We start from the raw sequence: 16695 nt of genomic DNA, 5'->3' as shown, positions 1-16695 counted from the left end.
GCTCAGGCTTGAGGTAACCCTGCTGTAACCTGGTGGGTGATGTGCCGAAGCGATTGTTTTGGGAGGTGCCCTTTCTTTGTAACTGCAGCTAGAGATGACAGTGGAAGAATTTCTGTGATTTCTGACCCTGGACTCCCCGTCTGCAATCTGGACTGGTCTCTTACCATCTGGAAAATATCACTTTCACTTGGAAACCAGGAAGATCTTCTACTTCATCTAGAACTAGTTACTTTCCCAGCCAGGAGCGCAAGGAAGTCAAGGAGAAACAGGGGAAAAAAAAATCATTCAATTGTACAAAACAGCCATTTTTTATGCCGAAGGCACTTGGTAATTGGATTAATCTTCAGGGGTCTCTGCCATCCAACCTGATCTCTTGAGCTCCTCGGAAGAGGCAAAGACCTGTGGCCTTGAGCAAGTGATGTCGTCACTAAGCATAAGAGCTGGAAAACCTTTCTGAGCTCATGAAGTTTATTATTATAGACATGGAAGGCAGACTGAGAGAAATGAAACATCCTACATTACTTATATTTGTGGGGGTGCCTGCCTTCTCCCCTTGTTCTCATGCCTCCTCACCTGTCAAATAAGGAGGTTGAACAGATGACTTTTGATACCCTTCCCAACTCTGACATTCAATGCTGCCTGACAGGTGAGGTGGCCAGGCAGCCTTGGGCATCACCCAGGAAATAGACCTTCAGAATCTCGGGTCCAAACCAGACCTACTAAATGAGAATCTGAGTTTGAACCAAAGCCCCAGGTGATTCCTATCCGCGTTAGAGTCAGCTTTAGAATTATCTGGTTGATTTGACCCTAGAGGGAGTATTCTTCCTGGAAGGCTTTCAAATGTGTCATTCTCTTGTTAGCCTGCAGATGTCACCAGAGAGCTAAGAGTGGGCTTTCTGGAGCGGTGGGAACTACAGAAAGTTTTTATTCCCATTTCTCCTGTCTGTTCTGCCCTTCAAGTTCCTGTACGCTCTGGCCTGTTACCCAGTAAAGCTGGAGAAATGGGCTGCAAAATGTATTTTGAAGCTGTTCACATCACAGACACTTCACTGTCTGCCCTTCCAGAAAAGAATTGGACCTAGAGGCCCTTCTGTCTCATGAGCAGACTCCCACAGAGTGATTTTTTAAAAGCCCAAATTCTGTGTTTCCTTGACAATTCAGGTAAATCTGTGGCGGATACTCTGACAATATGATACTATAATGAACTATACTTTATTTTGGTCCCAGAATTTATTTATTAAGGTATTTGTCTTGTCTTGATCAATTCTTAAAATTTTAAATTATAATGACCATCTTTCCAGTAAACCAAAGGTCAAAGTCTTCCACGTTATTATATAAATATTAGTCCTTTGGACTTCAAGGAGATCAAACCAGTTAATCCTAAAGAAAATTAACCCTGAATATTCATTGGAATGACTGAGGCTGAAGATGAAGCTCCAAAACTTTGGCTGCCTAATGCAAAGAGCCAACTCATTGGAAAAGACCCTGATGCTGGGGAACACTGAAGGCAAAAGAAGGAGGAGGCGACAGAGGATGAGATGGTTGGATAGCATCTCAATGAACATGAATTTGAGCAAACTCTGGGAGATAGTGGAGGACAGGGAAGCCTGCAGTACTACAGTCCATGGGGCTGCAAAGAGTCAGACACAACTTAGCGACTGAACAAAAACAATTTACATAACCCTTTAGATTTTTAAAACACTTTTAACATATTCTTGAAAAATATTTGTATCATTAAGTGTGTAGGATACTCTGAGTTATAGGTGATGGTCCTGAAGCTGGAAGTTCATCTAGTAATTTGTGAAAATAAGACTTGGATCCAGGCAGCACCAGTGGTAAAGAATCTGCCTGTAATGCAGGAGACTGCCTGCACCGCAGGAGACCTGGGTTCAATTCCTGGGTGTGGAAGATCCCCTCGAGAAAGAAATGGAAACCCGCTCCAGTATCCTAGCCTGAGAAATCATATGGACAAAGGAGCCTGACCAGCTACAGTTCATGAGATCGCAAAGAGCCAGACACGACTTAGGGAGTCAAAATACTTGGCAAAATATCTTTAGACCTTAGACCTCAGTAGCACAAGTCTGTGCTCCTTGAGAAAAAGACAGCCCAGGAGGTCAGCCTGCACTGGCCGAGGCTCTCTGCTGAAACTTGATGAGGTAAGGAGACAGAGGTTGGAGGTTGGGAAGGCCAAGGTGGCTGGAATTTGCTGGGCACAGCATCTGAGACTAGGGAGCCACGTAAAGAAAGTTCCAGAAAAGTGCACAGGGTTCCCTCGCATTGTCTGCTGAATCTGTGTGAACCCTGGGAGGCTGGGTAGAACAATTTCTGAGGAAAGCACTGACAGCAGAGCTCACAGTGAGAATTGTTCAAGTTCCCTCCAGCTAGGGTGGGAGGTCCCCATGTAGGGCAGGGGTCCCCAGTCCCCGGGGCCACAGACGGATACTGGCGGGTGGCTATCAGGAACTGGGCCGCACAGCTGGAGGTGAGCAGTGGGTGAGCGAGTGAAGCTTCATCTGGTTTTACAGCGGCTCCCCATTGCTCGTGTTACCGCCTGAGCTCCACCTCCTATTAGATCAGCAGAGGCGTCAGATTCTCGTAGGCGCTCAAGGTGTACTGTGAACTATGCAAGGGAGGGATACGGGTTGCACGTTCCTTGTGAGAATCGAATGCTTGACAATCTGAGGTGGTGGTGTTAGCAATGGGGAGCGGCTGCCACTGCCTCACCCCCAGATGGGGCTATCCAGCTGCAGGAAAACAAGCTCAGGGCTCCCACTGACTGCGTGATGGTGAGCTGTATATATTTCATTATATATCACAAGGTAATAATAATACAAATAAAGTGCACAATAAAGGGCATGCACTTGAATCACCCTGACACCTCCTCCCCCCACCACCCAGTCCACGGAAAAATTGTCTTCCACAAAACTGATCCCTGGTGCTGAAAACATTGGTGGAGACAGCTACCCTAGGGGACTACGAGTCCTCCTGGAAAGCTCCTTAGCCTGTTCTAACTGGGGGGTGAGCTGGTGAAGAGGATTCAGTGACAAAGCTCCCCTCAGTCAGAACTCACCTCAGCTCCCAGAATCGAAAGGTGCAGGAGAAGAGAAAAGGAGGGATGGGAAAGGTGTTCTGTGGAAGGCTGAGGGAGAGCTGTTCCAAGAAGAGAAAGACAGGTGCCTCACACAGCTGACGTCTCATAGAAATGTCAGAATAACTGTCAGGAAGCAATGAGGCTGAAGAAGCCACCAGGGGACTATGGTGGAGCGTGCTGTAACTTCGTGACTCAAACCCACCACAGCTGTCGGCTTGACGACAACCCACGCAGGCACCATGGGTTCTTGGGTATTTGAGACCAGGGAAACACGGGGCTTCGTGGGCATTAGAGGGGAGAAGTCCCCTTCGCCACGCGGCCTGAATATAGAGTGGGAGCCACAGCGCTTTGGGGGTGGGCATCACCCGGCTTTTTAGAGGAGGAAACCACAATGCCTCTGGTGTGTTTCCAGAAAGTCTACTTTTTGACCTCCTTTGGTAAATTATTAGGGCCCACAGCCAGCCTGGGGCCATGAGGTTCTCCCAGAGGTGCAGCTATGAGCATGTGACCGGGACTATCCAGTGACCCGGGTCACCCCACACATTGCCCAGGTCCTGGGCCTGGGGGCTCCTGCCTCTCACTGGGTGATGGGGCCCGGTGGGTTCACAGACATTGGGTGGTCTTCTTCTGTGTGCATGGAACTCTGGATGAAAGCACATCCTCAAGTAAGAATGCAGTCGTGTTTGACTCTCTGTGACCCCACCCAGCTCCTCTGTCCATGGGATTCTCCAAGCAAGAATACTGGAGTGGGTTGCCATTTCCTACTCCAGGGGATCTTCCTGTCCCAGGGATAGAACTTGGGTCTCCTGCATTGCAGGGAGGTTCTTTACTGTCTGCCAATAGCTCTGGAGAAGTGAGTAAATTGACAGGTGGCCTTTCCTTTAGTGATTACAAAAGCAATTCTCTTATAAGCTGGGTCTTAATTATCATTCTTTTGCTTGAGATTCTTTCCTTAGGTTACCTAATAGGGCTTAAGACTTCATATGCCATCAAGTTCTTGGTCTAGACTATGTTTATCGTCCTCTGGAAGTATTAAGGCCGCTTCTCATAAGCTGTCCATTCTACCAATTCCTGCTGAAAAATGATCAGACCTATCCAATGTTTGCCCACCCCCTTCCCATGCTCACTGAGTTTTCATGAGAAAGAATGTGAGGGAAACTTGTTAGCATCATGTTTTTAGCTTTATTGAAATTCTTACAAAAGTTCTGATGTATTTTAGGCCTGGCCTAATTTCCTTTAGTCCCTGAAATACAGGATCATGGCTATTTCCACGTCCTTTTAAGTAGGAATGTAAACTAGTAGACTTTGCTTTTAAAGTTCAAACGCATATCACCATGGTTTTTCACTGATGTAAAGCAAGACTTATGTTTTCCCGAATGAAAAGTCCAGGTAAGAAAGTTACATGGGTCTTCATTGGTGGGATAACTGGATTCTTTTTCAGAACAGACTTGGGGATTTATTTCACTTAATGTGACATTCTTCCACCTTGAGTATTTTCTTTTTTTTAAATGCAGACTTTGCGATGTACTGAGCTATGTAGTAAAGAGTGCCGTGTTCATATATGCATACATATATTGGCTCTGGAAAAAGATGCATGAGTACATGCACGTTATGTAAACATAGCAGATAATAAGCATATTATAAGCAAAGAACAACCAATAGCATGTACTGGTTTAGTTGTCAGCCAGGAGCTTTGCTGGTCTTATCCCCAGAGGGTCCCAGCCATCGCTTTCCCCGGGCAGGCGATGCTCACCAGGTAGGACAGGTGATTGTGTATCTGAGGCGTGTCCGAGTCTGTGACTCCCCCAAGGTCAGTGGGCCTATGCTCACTCGCTACCATGAAGCTCCCCAGGCCTGGAACACAGAAATGCCCAGCATGACCTCCTCCTCATGTCAAAAGCAGACTCTGATCTCCCCATCACTAGGAAAGGGGTGCAGACTGGGGGCTCCCAGAGGCCCAAAGCCTCCTCTCCCCCCAGATGTAGTAGGGAATCCGCATTTCCTTTCAGTCTTAATAGGCTCCATCAGGACACGTGTTTTCTTGACCACAGGATGACACCCAAAGAGGCCTGGAAGGTTCTGTATGATCGCCTCCAGACAGCTCTGAGACACAGGCAACGTGGCTTTAACCCTGATTGCCAGATGACTGAGGGTTGGCCTTGGTTTAACCCAGATAGCTCCCATGTCACCCTCCAAATCCATCCTCCTATGTGGATGGCTGCCTTGGAAGTCAGTTACATCCAACCTTGAACTTACACCCTATGGGATCTGGAGTATGTAATCTTCTAGTCACACTTGTGCTGCACCCCAGCTTCTTGCTTGAATCTAAGCAAAGACATAATAAGAGTTCAGGTCGAAACAAAGGTCTCATTCTCCATCTGACTGATAGGCTAGGTGAATGGGTCAGTTGAGTGCTACCTGGAGGTCAAGTGGTACCCAAGCCAGCATGACTTGTAGGAGAGCTGAAAGTGATACATGAATTGAGCGCCTGAGATACTATGTAGCGCACATGGCAGCCACTCAATAAATGTTCCTTTCACTTGCCTTCTCGGAATCCAGACTGGTTCCTGCAGGAGGCTGGCACCTCCCTCTCACTCCTAGAGCCGCCCCTCCTCCACGTTACCTTCCCGAACTAACAAACGCTGTGCAGAGGCAGAGTGACAAGGGGAAGGCGAATCACTCAGTATCGTCTCTTGCTGGTCAAAACTCTTGGCCTGAGGTTTGGGAATGATCTGCAGAGTAATCGACCTGGGATGCCTCCTGCCCATCTTCACTGCTGCATTGGTCGCCAGGATCCATCTGTAACTCACAGATCACAGAGGACATGGACAGGTGGCCCTGAGGGCACAGTGTTTAGAAGACTCCGGAAAAAGGTGATCCAGTCGACCAGGGCTCCATGCAGGAACCGTGGTGGAAGGGAGAGACAGGCAGTGGATCCCAGAGTTGTGCTTTGGAATAGATGTCCAAGAGGAGGAGGGTGACAGGTCACCATGGTCCTGGGATGGGAATTACAGGGGTCTGGGGGTGCTGGGCTGGGCGCAGAGGGCAGAGGCATTCATTGCCCCCACCCCAGGAATGCAGGAATGCAGGAAGGAGGCTCGGCAGCTGGGCCCAACCTCGGCCTGTGCCCACCATTAGTGTCTCTTGCACGTCACGCCAGCATCCTCAGCGTGCCCGCAGTTTGTCACCCCCCACTTGGAGAAGCTGCAGCGGAAGATGCTTTCCTCGGTGCCCTTGCAGGCGACATCGTCCATCCAAATTCTCCCTGTGCCTGTGGAGACAAGTGGACAGGATGTCTTAGCAGAGATGCAGGAGCGCAGGACAGACGGGAGCGTTGCTGTCTGTCCCGGGCTCTGCTGTCAACTCTCTAATCGAGTGGTTCCCCCTGCCTTCTCCACTCCACCAAGACCAAAGCATCTTCTCTAGGCTCAGTTTCTTGAAAGCAGAATAACAATAACTGACAGTGAGGATGGGTTTCCCTGGTGGCTCAGTGGTAAAGAACCCACCTGCCAGTGCGGGAGATGTAAGAGTCGTGGGTTCAATCCCTGGGTCAGGAAGATTCCCTGGAGGAAGAAATAGCAACCCACCCCAGTAGTCTTGCCTGAAGAATCCCATGGATAGAGGAGGCTGGTGGGCTACAATCCATGGGGTCAAAAAGAGTCAGACACGAATTAGTGAGTAAACAATAGCCATGATGGTATTTACTGAGCAGCTCCTATGTGTCGGGCCTCTTGCATATATGATCTTCGTCCATTCTCACCATGGTGCTGTGAGATGGGCATGAATAACCCTTTTTCTAGATGGGAAAACTGAGGTTCAGAAAGCAATTGGTGCAAGGTTGCTTAGCTTGTAAGTGGCAGAGTCTGAACTCAAGCCCAAGTCTTGCTACCTCTCAGACCCACACTTTATACAAGATGCTTAATAGCTTTTGAGATTTTGGCCATGCCACATAACCTGTGGGCTCTTAGTTCCCTGACCAGGGATCAAACCTGTGCCCCCTGCAGTGGAAGCACAGAGTCTTAGCCACTAGACCACCAGGGAAGTCCCCTCTGTTGAGATGTATCTTGCAGCCTTTGCTGCTGAATATTCAGACAAGACATAATCAGAGGGACAATGTCAGAGAGATCTAACTTGGACAGATCCAGCACCCCATAACCAAATATCTGTGTCAACATCACCTCCAGTATTTTAAAATTTTAAGTTGATGGTCTCACACAATGAGCTTCAAACCGTGGTCCTTGGAATGACAGCAGATCTCAGAAATTAACATTATCACCACACATATATGTATGACAGGTGGAAGCATCCGTAACCATAAGCAACTAGGTCAGTTCCCAAAATACAAGGTCCCTAAGACAATCCAGCTGAGTTTTGCCCACCTGTTCACCCCGCCCTGTTCACTCAGCTCTTAGGAGGACCAGCCTGATGGTCTGAAGGTGCCCATGTAGGGAGTCTTTAGTTGGTTTTCCCAGGATTGTACCCGAGTCTCAAGAGACACAGATTTGGCACTGAGGTCTACAATGAACGTCAAGGGAATAGGTCAGCTGGGTGAGGCTTTAAGGGAATGGAGAGGGCTTGTCTGGGGTCAGAGGGGTCAGCGGAGAGGGAAGAAGTCACCTGGAGCCCCCACTGATGAACTGGCAGGGCCATCAACCATGTTCTGGTGGGTTTTCTGGGCTGATGGCCAAGCCACATTTTTAATGGTGGGAGCTCACTCGGGAGCCCTGTGGAATGCTGCCTGAGCTTCAGGGCTGCCATCTCCCATGGAGTCATTATCTTAGAGCTTTGCTACTCCAAGTGTGATCCTAGATCAGTAGCATCAGAGTTTGTTAAAAATACACAACCTCATGCCCTGCCCAGGACCTACTGAACCAGAATCTACATTTGAACCAAGTGGTCCTGCATTGAAGTTTGAGAAGCACTGGTACAGCAGAAATAGGGCTTTACAACAAGTAGGACAAATCTCAAGTCTCAGCCCATCCAGGAGGACCATTTCAGCTGTGAAAGTAGCAGGACTTGAGACTTTTGGTGCTGAAGCTAAGTAAACTGAGAACCTACTGGGTAAACTTACTTGTTACATTCAAGAGCTGGTACCAGAAATCATGGGGCTGAAGGTCAGAAACTACGTTCCAATATTACCATATCAATCTGGGCAAGTTAAACGAGGTAATTGTTGTTTAGTCACTATGCTATGTAGTATCCAACTCTTTGCAACCTCGTGGACTGTAACCCACCAGGCTCCTCTGTTCATGGGATTGCCCAGGCAAGAATACTGGAGTAGGTTGCCCTTTCCTTCTCCAAGGGATCTTCCTGACCGAGGGATTGAACCTGAGTCTCTTGCCTTGGCAGGAAGATTCTTCACTGCTGAACCACAAAGGAAGCCCAAACGAACTAATAGTTCCTGTATTTTAAAGGGCTTTGAAATGCATAAAAACCCTACATGAAAGGCAGTTCAGGGATCCTAGCATCTGATCCTAGCACCATGCCTCCTTGTTCCATCTCTCAGCAGCCAGACAACCTCTCCTTTTAGAGGAACTGTCGAGTATTGTTGTTTAGTTGTTAAATCGTGTCCGACTCTTTGAGTATTAAAATCCTTAAAACCTGTCACTCACCCTTGGACTACATGGGAAATCCCTTTACAAAGCATATCCAGGGAATAACTAAACCATTTTGCTGCCCAGTAAGAAGCTCCAATATTTTGGCCACTGATACAAAGAGCCAACCCTTTGGAAAAGACTCTGATGCAGGGAAAGATTGAGGACAGGAGGAGAAGGGGGCGGCTGAGGATGAGATGGTTAGATAGCATCACTGACTCCATGGACATGAGTTTGAGCAAGCTCGGGGAGATAGTGAAGGGCAGGGAAGCCTGGTGTGCTGCAGTCCACCGGGTGACAGAGTCGGGCATGACTGAGCGACTAACAGCAACAAATTGATTGCAAGGACTTAGTGGTTTGGACATATTTTTGTTATGCTGAGATATTCATCATCTGCTCAAAGGATTGCCGAGCAGTGAACTAGGGGACAGAGCTGGGAGGAGAGATCTCTTTCTGCTATCTTTGTTAATGTTATTTGTTCATCACAGCCTCTTCCCTGGCCGGATACAGTGTGCCTCTTACACAATAAGCCCTTTGAGGCTGAGCAAAAATTCTCAGATTAAATGTCTCCTGGAAAACACATCAGTTTATAAATTACCCAGGAAAAGGTTGCAGACCCAAGAGCTCCGTGGGATTAGTCACACCCAAAACAAATAAAGCAGCAAATGAAGGAGACTGACAAATACAAAACAGGCCCAAGGTTACCAGTCCTAATGCGTACACAGGATCACGAAACTCCAAACTCTAGCTGGGGTTTGGTTAGGGAGTTCTAGCTAATGTTCAGTCATGGAAGAGCTAATAAAATGAGGACAGGGCTGTTAAATCAGCAACGCTCATATCTGCAGTTATTGGGACATCACTAAAGGGGCCAGTGAACTCGCAGATCATCTCTGCTCCCCGCGAGTCAGAAAGGCTAGAACTCTCATGAATCCAGATACCAATCATTGTGTCAGTTGACATCCATGAGAGCTGACACTTAACACTCATTGTGTGGCCTGAGCACCAGGAGGTCAGTATCACCCAGGAGCTCATCAGCAATGCAGAGTCTTGGGCCCACTGCAACCTGAACCCGGGTTTGATTCCTGGGTCGGGAAGATCCCCTGGAGGAGAGCACGGCAACCCACTCCAGTATTCTTGCCTGGAGAATCCCACAGACAGAAGAGCCTGGGGGGCTACAGTCACAAAGAGTCGGACACGACTGAAGCAACTAACACACTTGATCTTAACAGCATCTCCACCAGTCAGCATGCCTTCAAGTCTGAGAGCCCGGCTCTAGATTAGGTCTGCTCCTCCACGCTGGTTCTCTCTCTGAGCTCCATAACAAGCCCCATTACGGAGCAGGAAGGGGTTCTCTGTTCCCCCACTTTAGAGTCAGAAAACTGAAGCTACACGGTGAGGTTTTATCTTATGGAGGCAAAACTGGGACCAGAGGCCAGGTCTTCTGACACTTGGAGCCTCAGGGGCTGTTGGAATGTGAGGGGATGGTTGGGATGAGTAAGCAGAGATTTTATTTTATTCTCATCATTCATTCATTCAATATTTAAGTGTCTACTCCATGCTCAGGGATATTCTGGGTGTTTGGGCTACATTAGTGAACAGAAAATGATTTTTTAAAAACCCACTGCTGGTAAGAATATAAATTGGTGGAGAATAGTATGGAGGCTTCTCAAAAAATGAAAAATAGAATTACCATATGATTCAGCAATCCCACTTCCAGGTACATATCCACAAGAAACAAAAACTAATTCAAGAAGATACATGCACCCCAATGTTCACAGCAGCACTATAATTATACAGTTGCCAAGATAGGAGAGCAACCAAAGTGTTCATCAACAGAGGAGCAGATAAGGAAGATGTGATATATATTATATATACAATGGGATACGACTCAGCCACAGAAAAGAACAAAACTTTGCTATTTGCAGAAACATGAATGAACCTGGAGGGCATTACTCTAAGCAAAATAAGTCAGAAAAGTCAAATACTTTATGATATCACTTGCAGGAGGAATCTAAGATAACACAACAAACTAATCACTATACCAAAAAATGCATATGTACAGAAAACAAATTAGTGGGCACCAGTGAAGGGGAAGGGGCAACACATGGATGGGGAACTGGGAGGTACAAACAATTGGATGTAAGATAGGCTACAAAGATGTATTGTACAACACGGGGACTATAGCCAATATTTTGTTATAACTGTAAAGGGAAAGTAACCTTTAAAAATGGTACAAAAACAAAACAAGAAAAAACAAAAAAATCTCAGCTTCATGGAACTAACATTTCAGCTGCTGCATGTTTATTTAGAGTAATATTAATCAAAGGAATGAGTTACACTGAATCCTAAAGGCTGCCATCAGAGCACCACACAGAGGCAGGCAGGACAGCTATCAAACAGATATTTAAGAGAAAGAAAAACTGAGGCCCCAGAAAGGTTAGCAGACCTGTCCCACAACTATTACGGGAGGAAGAGATAGTGACCTCTGATGTCCAGCCAGTCTAGTCCCTGTTCCTTACAGAAGCACATATACAGTGCCCTTTATGGATCACTAAGTTAAGAGGTGGCAAAAAAATCCAGCCCACTTCTTGCTTTTGTAAATAAAGTTTTATTGGAACATCTACCTTGTAGACTGCAGTTACTTTCGTCTGTAGTTACTTTGGTGCTACAACTGCAGAGTTGAATAGTTGTGAGACAGACCATCTAGCCCACAAAGCCTAAAATATTTACTTCTGGCTGACCCTTTAACATTTGCTGACCTTTGCACTAAGCCACCTCCCAGTATTTAAATTTGATCTTAAGAAAAAAAAAGAGCAAAAATGCTAATACTAATATAATTAGAATGGACACTCTCAATCCATCCATCCACCCCCACCTACAAATCCACCTGCATTTGTACCCACCCTCACCTCCTTTGTCTGTCTGCAGGTTTCACAGATTTTCTTAGTGGGTCCAGGACCAGTTCCCTGGATACTGCCCTGGTCTCAACTCCTCCATCTCTTTCTGGACCCTATTCCAGCCATCACCTCCATCTTTTCCAACTGTACTCCCTCCCTCTCCAATAGCTCTTGGACCAATTTAAAATTAAAAAAAAAAAAAAATCATCTCCAAGTCTTTCTCACTTGGGTCGTTCCTTGTTTTTTTTTCCCCAGGGACACTGATCATTTAATTATTGAGCCCTGGCCAGGAAAACTTTTATGGTGCCAAACCACCAAGAGCATGCCAGGCTCGGCAGTTTCTTGTATGGCTCGGGGAGGATGAAGATTCTGCAGGCACACAAGTTTCTTCCTTCCTTCTCTCCTCACACTCTCCTCCCATTCCTCCTTCCTCCCTCCCACTTTCAGTTCAGTTCAGTTGCTCAGTCGTATCCGACTCTTTGTGACCCCATGGACTGCAGCACGCCAGGCTTCCCTGTCCATCACCAACTCCCGGAGTTTGCTGAAACTCATGTCCATCGAATCAGTGATGCCATCCAACCATCTCATCGTCTTTCATCCCCTTCTCCTCCTGCCCTCAATCTTTCCCAGCATCAGGGTCTTTCTAATGAGTTAGTTCTTCCCGTCAGGTGGCCAAAGTATTGGAGCCACTTTATGCAGTACCTATCACTCATTGGAAAAGACTCTGACTGGGCAAGCTTGAAGGCAGGAGAAGGGGATGACAGGATGAGATGGTCGAATGGCATCATCGGCTCATTGGACATGTGTTTGAGCAAACTCCAGGAAATAGTGAAGGACAGGGAAGCCTAGAATGCTGTCCTTGGGGTTGCAAAGAGTCAGACATGACTTTGCGACTGAACAACAGCAAATAAACTGAAAAGGAATTAGCTAGGTGAAGAGGAGGGAACGGCATTGCAAACCTGAGGAAGAGCAGGCGATAGGACACGGAGATCAAAAACAGCTATATGAGCTCAGAGCCCACATCTGGGTGCATGTGGCTGCAGGATGCTCCGCTGAGGAGTGAGGCACTTTAGGACAGACCTTGCTGCACTAAGCTGAGAAACCGGACTTGATCCTGAGAACAGTAAAGACCCACTGAGCGGTGGGCAGGGCAGTGACAAGCAGGGGACCATTTGAGAAGGAGCCCTAGCAGCCAGGACGAGGAAGGCCTGGAAGAGGAGGTGGGGAGCGGGGCGTGCGGGAAGGAGCTCCTGGAGGGTGCCCCACCTCCGCCCACCAAGCAGCCAATGACTGCACCACTGGGCCTGCACTGCGCTAATTGCTTGCCATACACGATCTCATTTTTCATTTGCCATCCTCCTGCAAAAGTGGGAGGGCTGAAGCCTGGGGAGGTTAGGAAGTCTGCTCCACGACACCAACCAGTAAGTGGCAGATATGGGATGCTAGCTAGGCTCTGACCTAGAACCTAAGCTCTTAGCCACTGCCCTACCCAGCCTGAGTTCCTAAGGCAAGAACAGTGAGAACAAAGAGGAGGGGACAGAGTCAAGGTCCCAAGAGGTTGACACGGGTAGAATCTGTAGGACCCAGGGACTCAGCAGAGAAGGGACAGGGGAGTGGGTGAGGGGAGGGGGAGGGACAGGTCTGCAGTCCTGCCTGGAAGGACAGAAAGCACGTCCGTAAGAGAAACAGAGACGGTGGAAGGTGGGGCTAGGGCTGGGGGCCTGGGAGACTCCGCGAGGCTGAGGGTGAGCCGACTAGGGTCGGGAGTCTGGGCACCTGCCTGAAGGGAATCTGTGGTCAGAGGAGCATTTGGACCTGAGGCGCAACCCGCCCTCTGCCAGGAGAGGTGGGCATTCCCCGCCCCGCCCCACAGTTGGCAGGGCAGGCTAGCCCTTTCCATGCTGTTTAGAATCTGTGAACATGTCCGCCTCCCCCTAAACTGAACATGCTGAGGTCAGAGACTATGCTGACCCACCTCCACGCCCCAGCGCTGAGCCTAGTGCCTGCCCACGGAAGGAGCCAGAAGCTGCTCTGGGGAGAAGGAAGTGCAGGCGGGACAAGAGGCCCCATTTCCCGCTATGGACCTGTGAGTAACAGCCTGCCTGCCTGCCCAGGTCTCAAATATCACATGATCTAAGCTACAGGACAATGATGGGGATGTCGGGCCACAGCTCACTTTTACGGCGTCCCTGGTGGCTCAGACAGTAGTCTGCCTGCAGCACAGCAGACCCAGGTTCGAACCCTGGGTCGGGAAGATCCCCTGGAGAAGGAAATGGCAACCCACTCCAGTATTCTCGCCTGGAAAATCCCATGGACAGAGGAGCCTGGCGGGCCACAGTCCACGGGGTTGCAAAGCGTCAGACACAACTGAGCGACTTCACATTCATATTTAATGGTGCCAATCTAATGCAAATGTAGAATCGAGTCTGGCTTCCCACCGCCTGATTTAAAGACTCCAGTGGCATTAATATACAATATTTTTATATATGTGGAATCTAGAAGAATTGTATAGATGATCCTATGGAAAGCAGAAATAAAGATACAGATGTAATGAACAAACGTATGAATACAAAGAAGGACAGAGGAGTGAGTGGGAGGAATTGGGAGATTATGATTCACATATATATAAGGCCTTCCCACGTGGCACCAGTGGTAAAGAACCTGCCTGCCAGTTCAGGAGATGTAAGACTTGCAGGTTCAATCCCTGGATCAGGAAGATCCCCTGGAGGAGGGCATGGCAATCTGCTCTAGTGTTCTTGCCTGGAGAATCCCATGAATAGAGGATTATCCTGGACTGGTGGGCTACAGTCTCAAAAAGTTGGACAAGACTGAAGTGACTTAGCATGAGTGACGTATATATGACTACTGATACTATACATAAAACAGATAACCAATGAGAACCTGCTGTATAGCACAGGGAACTCTACTCAGTGCTCTGTGGTGACCTACATGGGAAGGAAATCCAAAAAAGAGGGGATATATGTATATGTATTGGAGAAGGCAATGGCACCCCACTCCAGTACTCTTGCCTAGGAAATCCCATGGACAGAGGAGCCTGGTAGGCTACAGTCCATGGGGTCGTGAAGAGGTGGACACAACTGAGTGACTTCACTTTCAGTTTTCACTTTCATGCACTGGAGAAGGAAATGGCAACCCACTCCAGTGTTCTTGCCTGGAGAATCCCAGGGACGGGGGAGCCTGGTGGGCTGCCGTCTATGGGACTGCACAGAGTCGGACACGACTGAAGCGACTTAGCAGCAGCAGCAGCAGAAATTGACACAACATTGTAAAGCCACTACACTCTGGTAAAAATTAATTTTAAGAAGGCTTGAGTGGCAGTTGTAGGATTTCCCCTCATGCCATATGATACAAACATCAAGGAAGGATCTCCTGCACTGTAGGCAGATTCCTTACCATCTGAGCAATCAGGGAAACCAGATATGTTCCAGTGTCTCCTAGTTTATATTCTATGGGAACTCGAATTTGTATCCGACTTTTGTGTGAAAACTGTATAAATGTTAATTATGTTGAACTGGTTTCACAGTGCTTTTCAGATCTATTATATACTTCTACTTCTCTATATATTTGTTCTATTCATTTTTTGAGAGTTTGATATTAAAACTCTAACTAAACATCTTAATTTATCTACTTTAAAAAATAAAGTAAAAAAATAAAAAATAAAAAATAAAGTAGAACTATATATAATCTGGTTCTGTATTTTCCAAGTCTCCTGTAAAAGTGTTATCAGACTTTCATAATTTAAAAAAAAACATTTTTTTTAAGATCAAGGGAGGATGGAAGAGTTTTAGGCTAACCCTGCCTATGACAGTCAAACGACCTAGTGTGGCTCTTCTAAAAGAACGTATGACTTTTCCCCCTAAAATGTTTTGCTTCCACATATTAGGGAGAAGTCCTCATCAGAGCCGAAAATGGAAAAGTAAGGACTGATTCCCCATTTCTGTTTTTCCTGCAAACAAAGATGGCAGCTTTCCTTGCAGAAAACAGGCTGAGACCCAGGCAGGGCACAGCTTCAGGTGGGAGGGAAGCACTCGCCCCCGGTGGGCTGTCCTCTGTGGAGCTGGACCCTTTGAACTCCCTGCGCACTGGGCCTTTCAGTCCAGAGGCCAGGACGCTGGGGTCAATCGGCTGTTCTCCACCAGCTGTCACAACAGATTTCACAAGAGCACTTCAGTGAGCACAATTGTCTTCATGGGCTCAGACTGGGCGGCTTGTAAACAAGAGATGTTTATTTCTCACAGATTCGGGGGATGTGAGTCCAAGATCAGAGTGCCTGTGTGCTCAGATGCTGCGGTTCTAGGGAGAGCCCCCTTCCGACTAGGAGGCTCCTGTGTGTCCTCACGGAAGCGGGCAGAACACCCTTAGGTTCCTTTACTAAGGTCCCATTATGAGAGCTGCACTTGTGACCTGGACACCCCTCAAAGGCCCCACCTCCTAATACCATCACACTGGGGGTCAGGATTTCCACATATGAATATGTTGTTGTTCAGTCACGCAGTCGTGTCTGACTCTTTGCAGCCCCATGGACTAGAGCCCACCAGGCTCCTCTGTCCATGGGATTCTCCAGACAAGAATACTGGAGTGGGCTGCCATTTCCTTCTCCAGGGAATCTTCCTGACCCAGGGATGGAACCTGTCTCCTGCATTGCTGGCGGATTCTCCACCGCTGAGCCACCAGGGAAGGCCATACGGATTTGGCTGGGGAGGGACGGGGTAGGGGGGGACAAAGACATTCAGTCCCCAACAGTGGAGGCCAGCAGGAGACAAAGAGAAAGGGAGTCCAATTCAAGGGAAGGAAGGAATGTTCTAATGGTCAGAACTGTTTGGAGATGGATGGCTGGAGGCTGCGAGCCCCGCAAGGTGGGAAGGACCCAGGTGGAGGCCGGGGTGACTGGAGGCTGCAAGCCCCCCAGGCTGGGAAGGACCCAGGTGGAGGCCGGGTGACTGGAGGCTGCGAGCCCCCCAAGCTGGGAAGGACCCAGGTGGAGGCCGGGTGACTGGAGGCTGCGAGCCCCCCAAGCTGGGAAGGACCCAGGTGGAGGCTGGGTGACTGGAGGCTGCGAGTCCCCCAGGCTGGGAAGGACCCAGGTGGAGGC

General features: G+C 48.2%; 1 protein-coding gene across 1 annotated transcript in view; it reads right to left on the bottom strand.

The window, feature by feature from the left end:
- Positions 1-4253: 4253 nt before the first annotated feature.
- Positions 4254-16695, bottom strand: part of SCARA5 (scavenger receptor class A member 5) — a 133891-nt gene continuing 121449 nt past the window's right edge. Inside the window, exon 9 of the mRNA XM_040237051.1 lies at positions 4254-6362. Coding sequence (XP_040092985.1) covers positions 6226-6362 — 137 coding nt within the window. The 3' untranslated portion in view covers positions 4254-6225. The remainder of the gene's footprint in view (positions 6363-16695) is intronic.

Source organism: Oryx dammah, unplaced genomic scaffold (genome assembly GCF_014754425.2).
Source record: "Oryx dammah isolate SB20612 unplaced genomic scaffold, SCBI_Odam_1.1 HiC_scaffold_1, whole genome shotgun sequence".
NCBI classification, from domain to species: domain Eukaryota; kingdom Metazoa; phylum Chordata; class Mammalia; order Artiodactyla; family Bovidae; genus Oryx; species Oryx dammah.
Note: the sequence above shows the minus strand (reverse complement) of the source record. Positions and strands in the feature narration are given on the sequence as shown.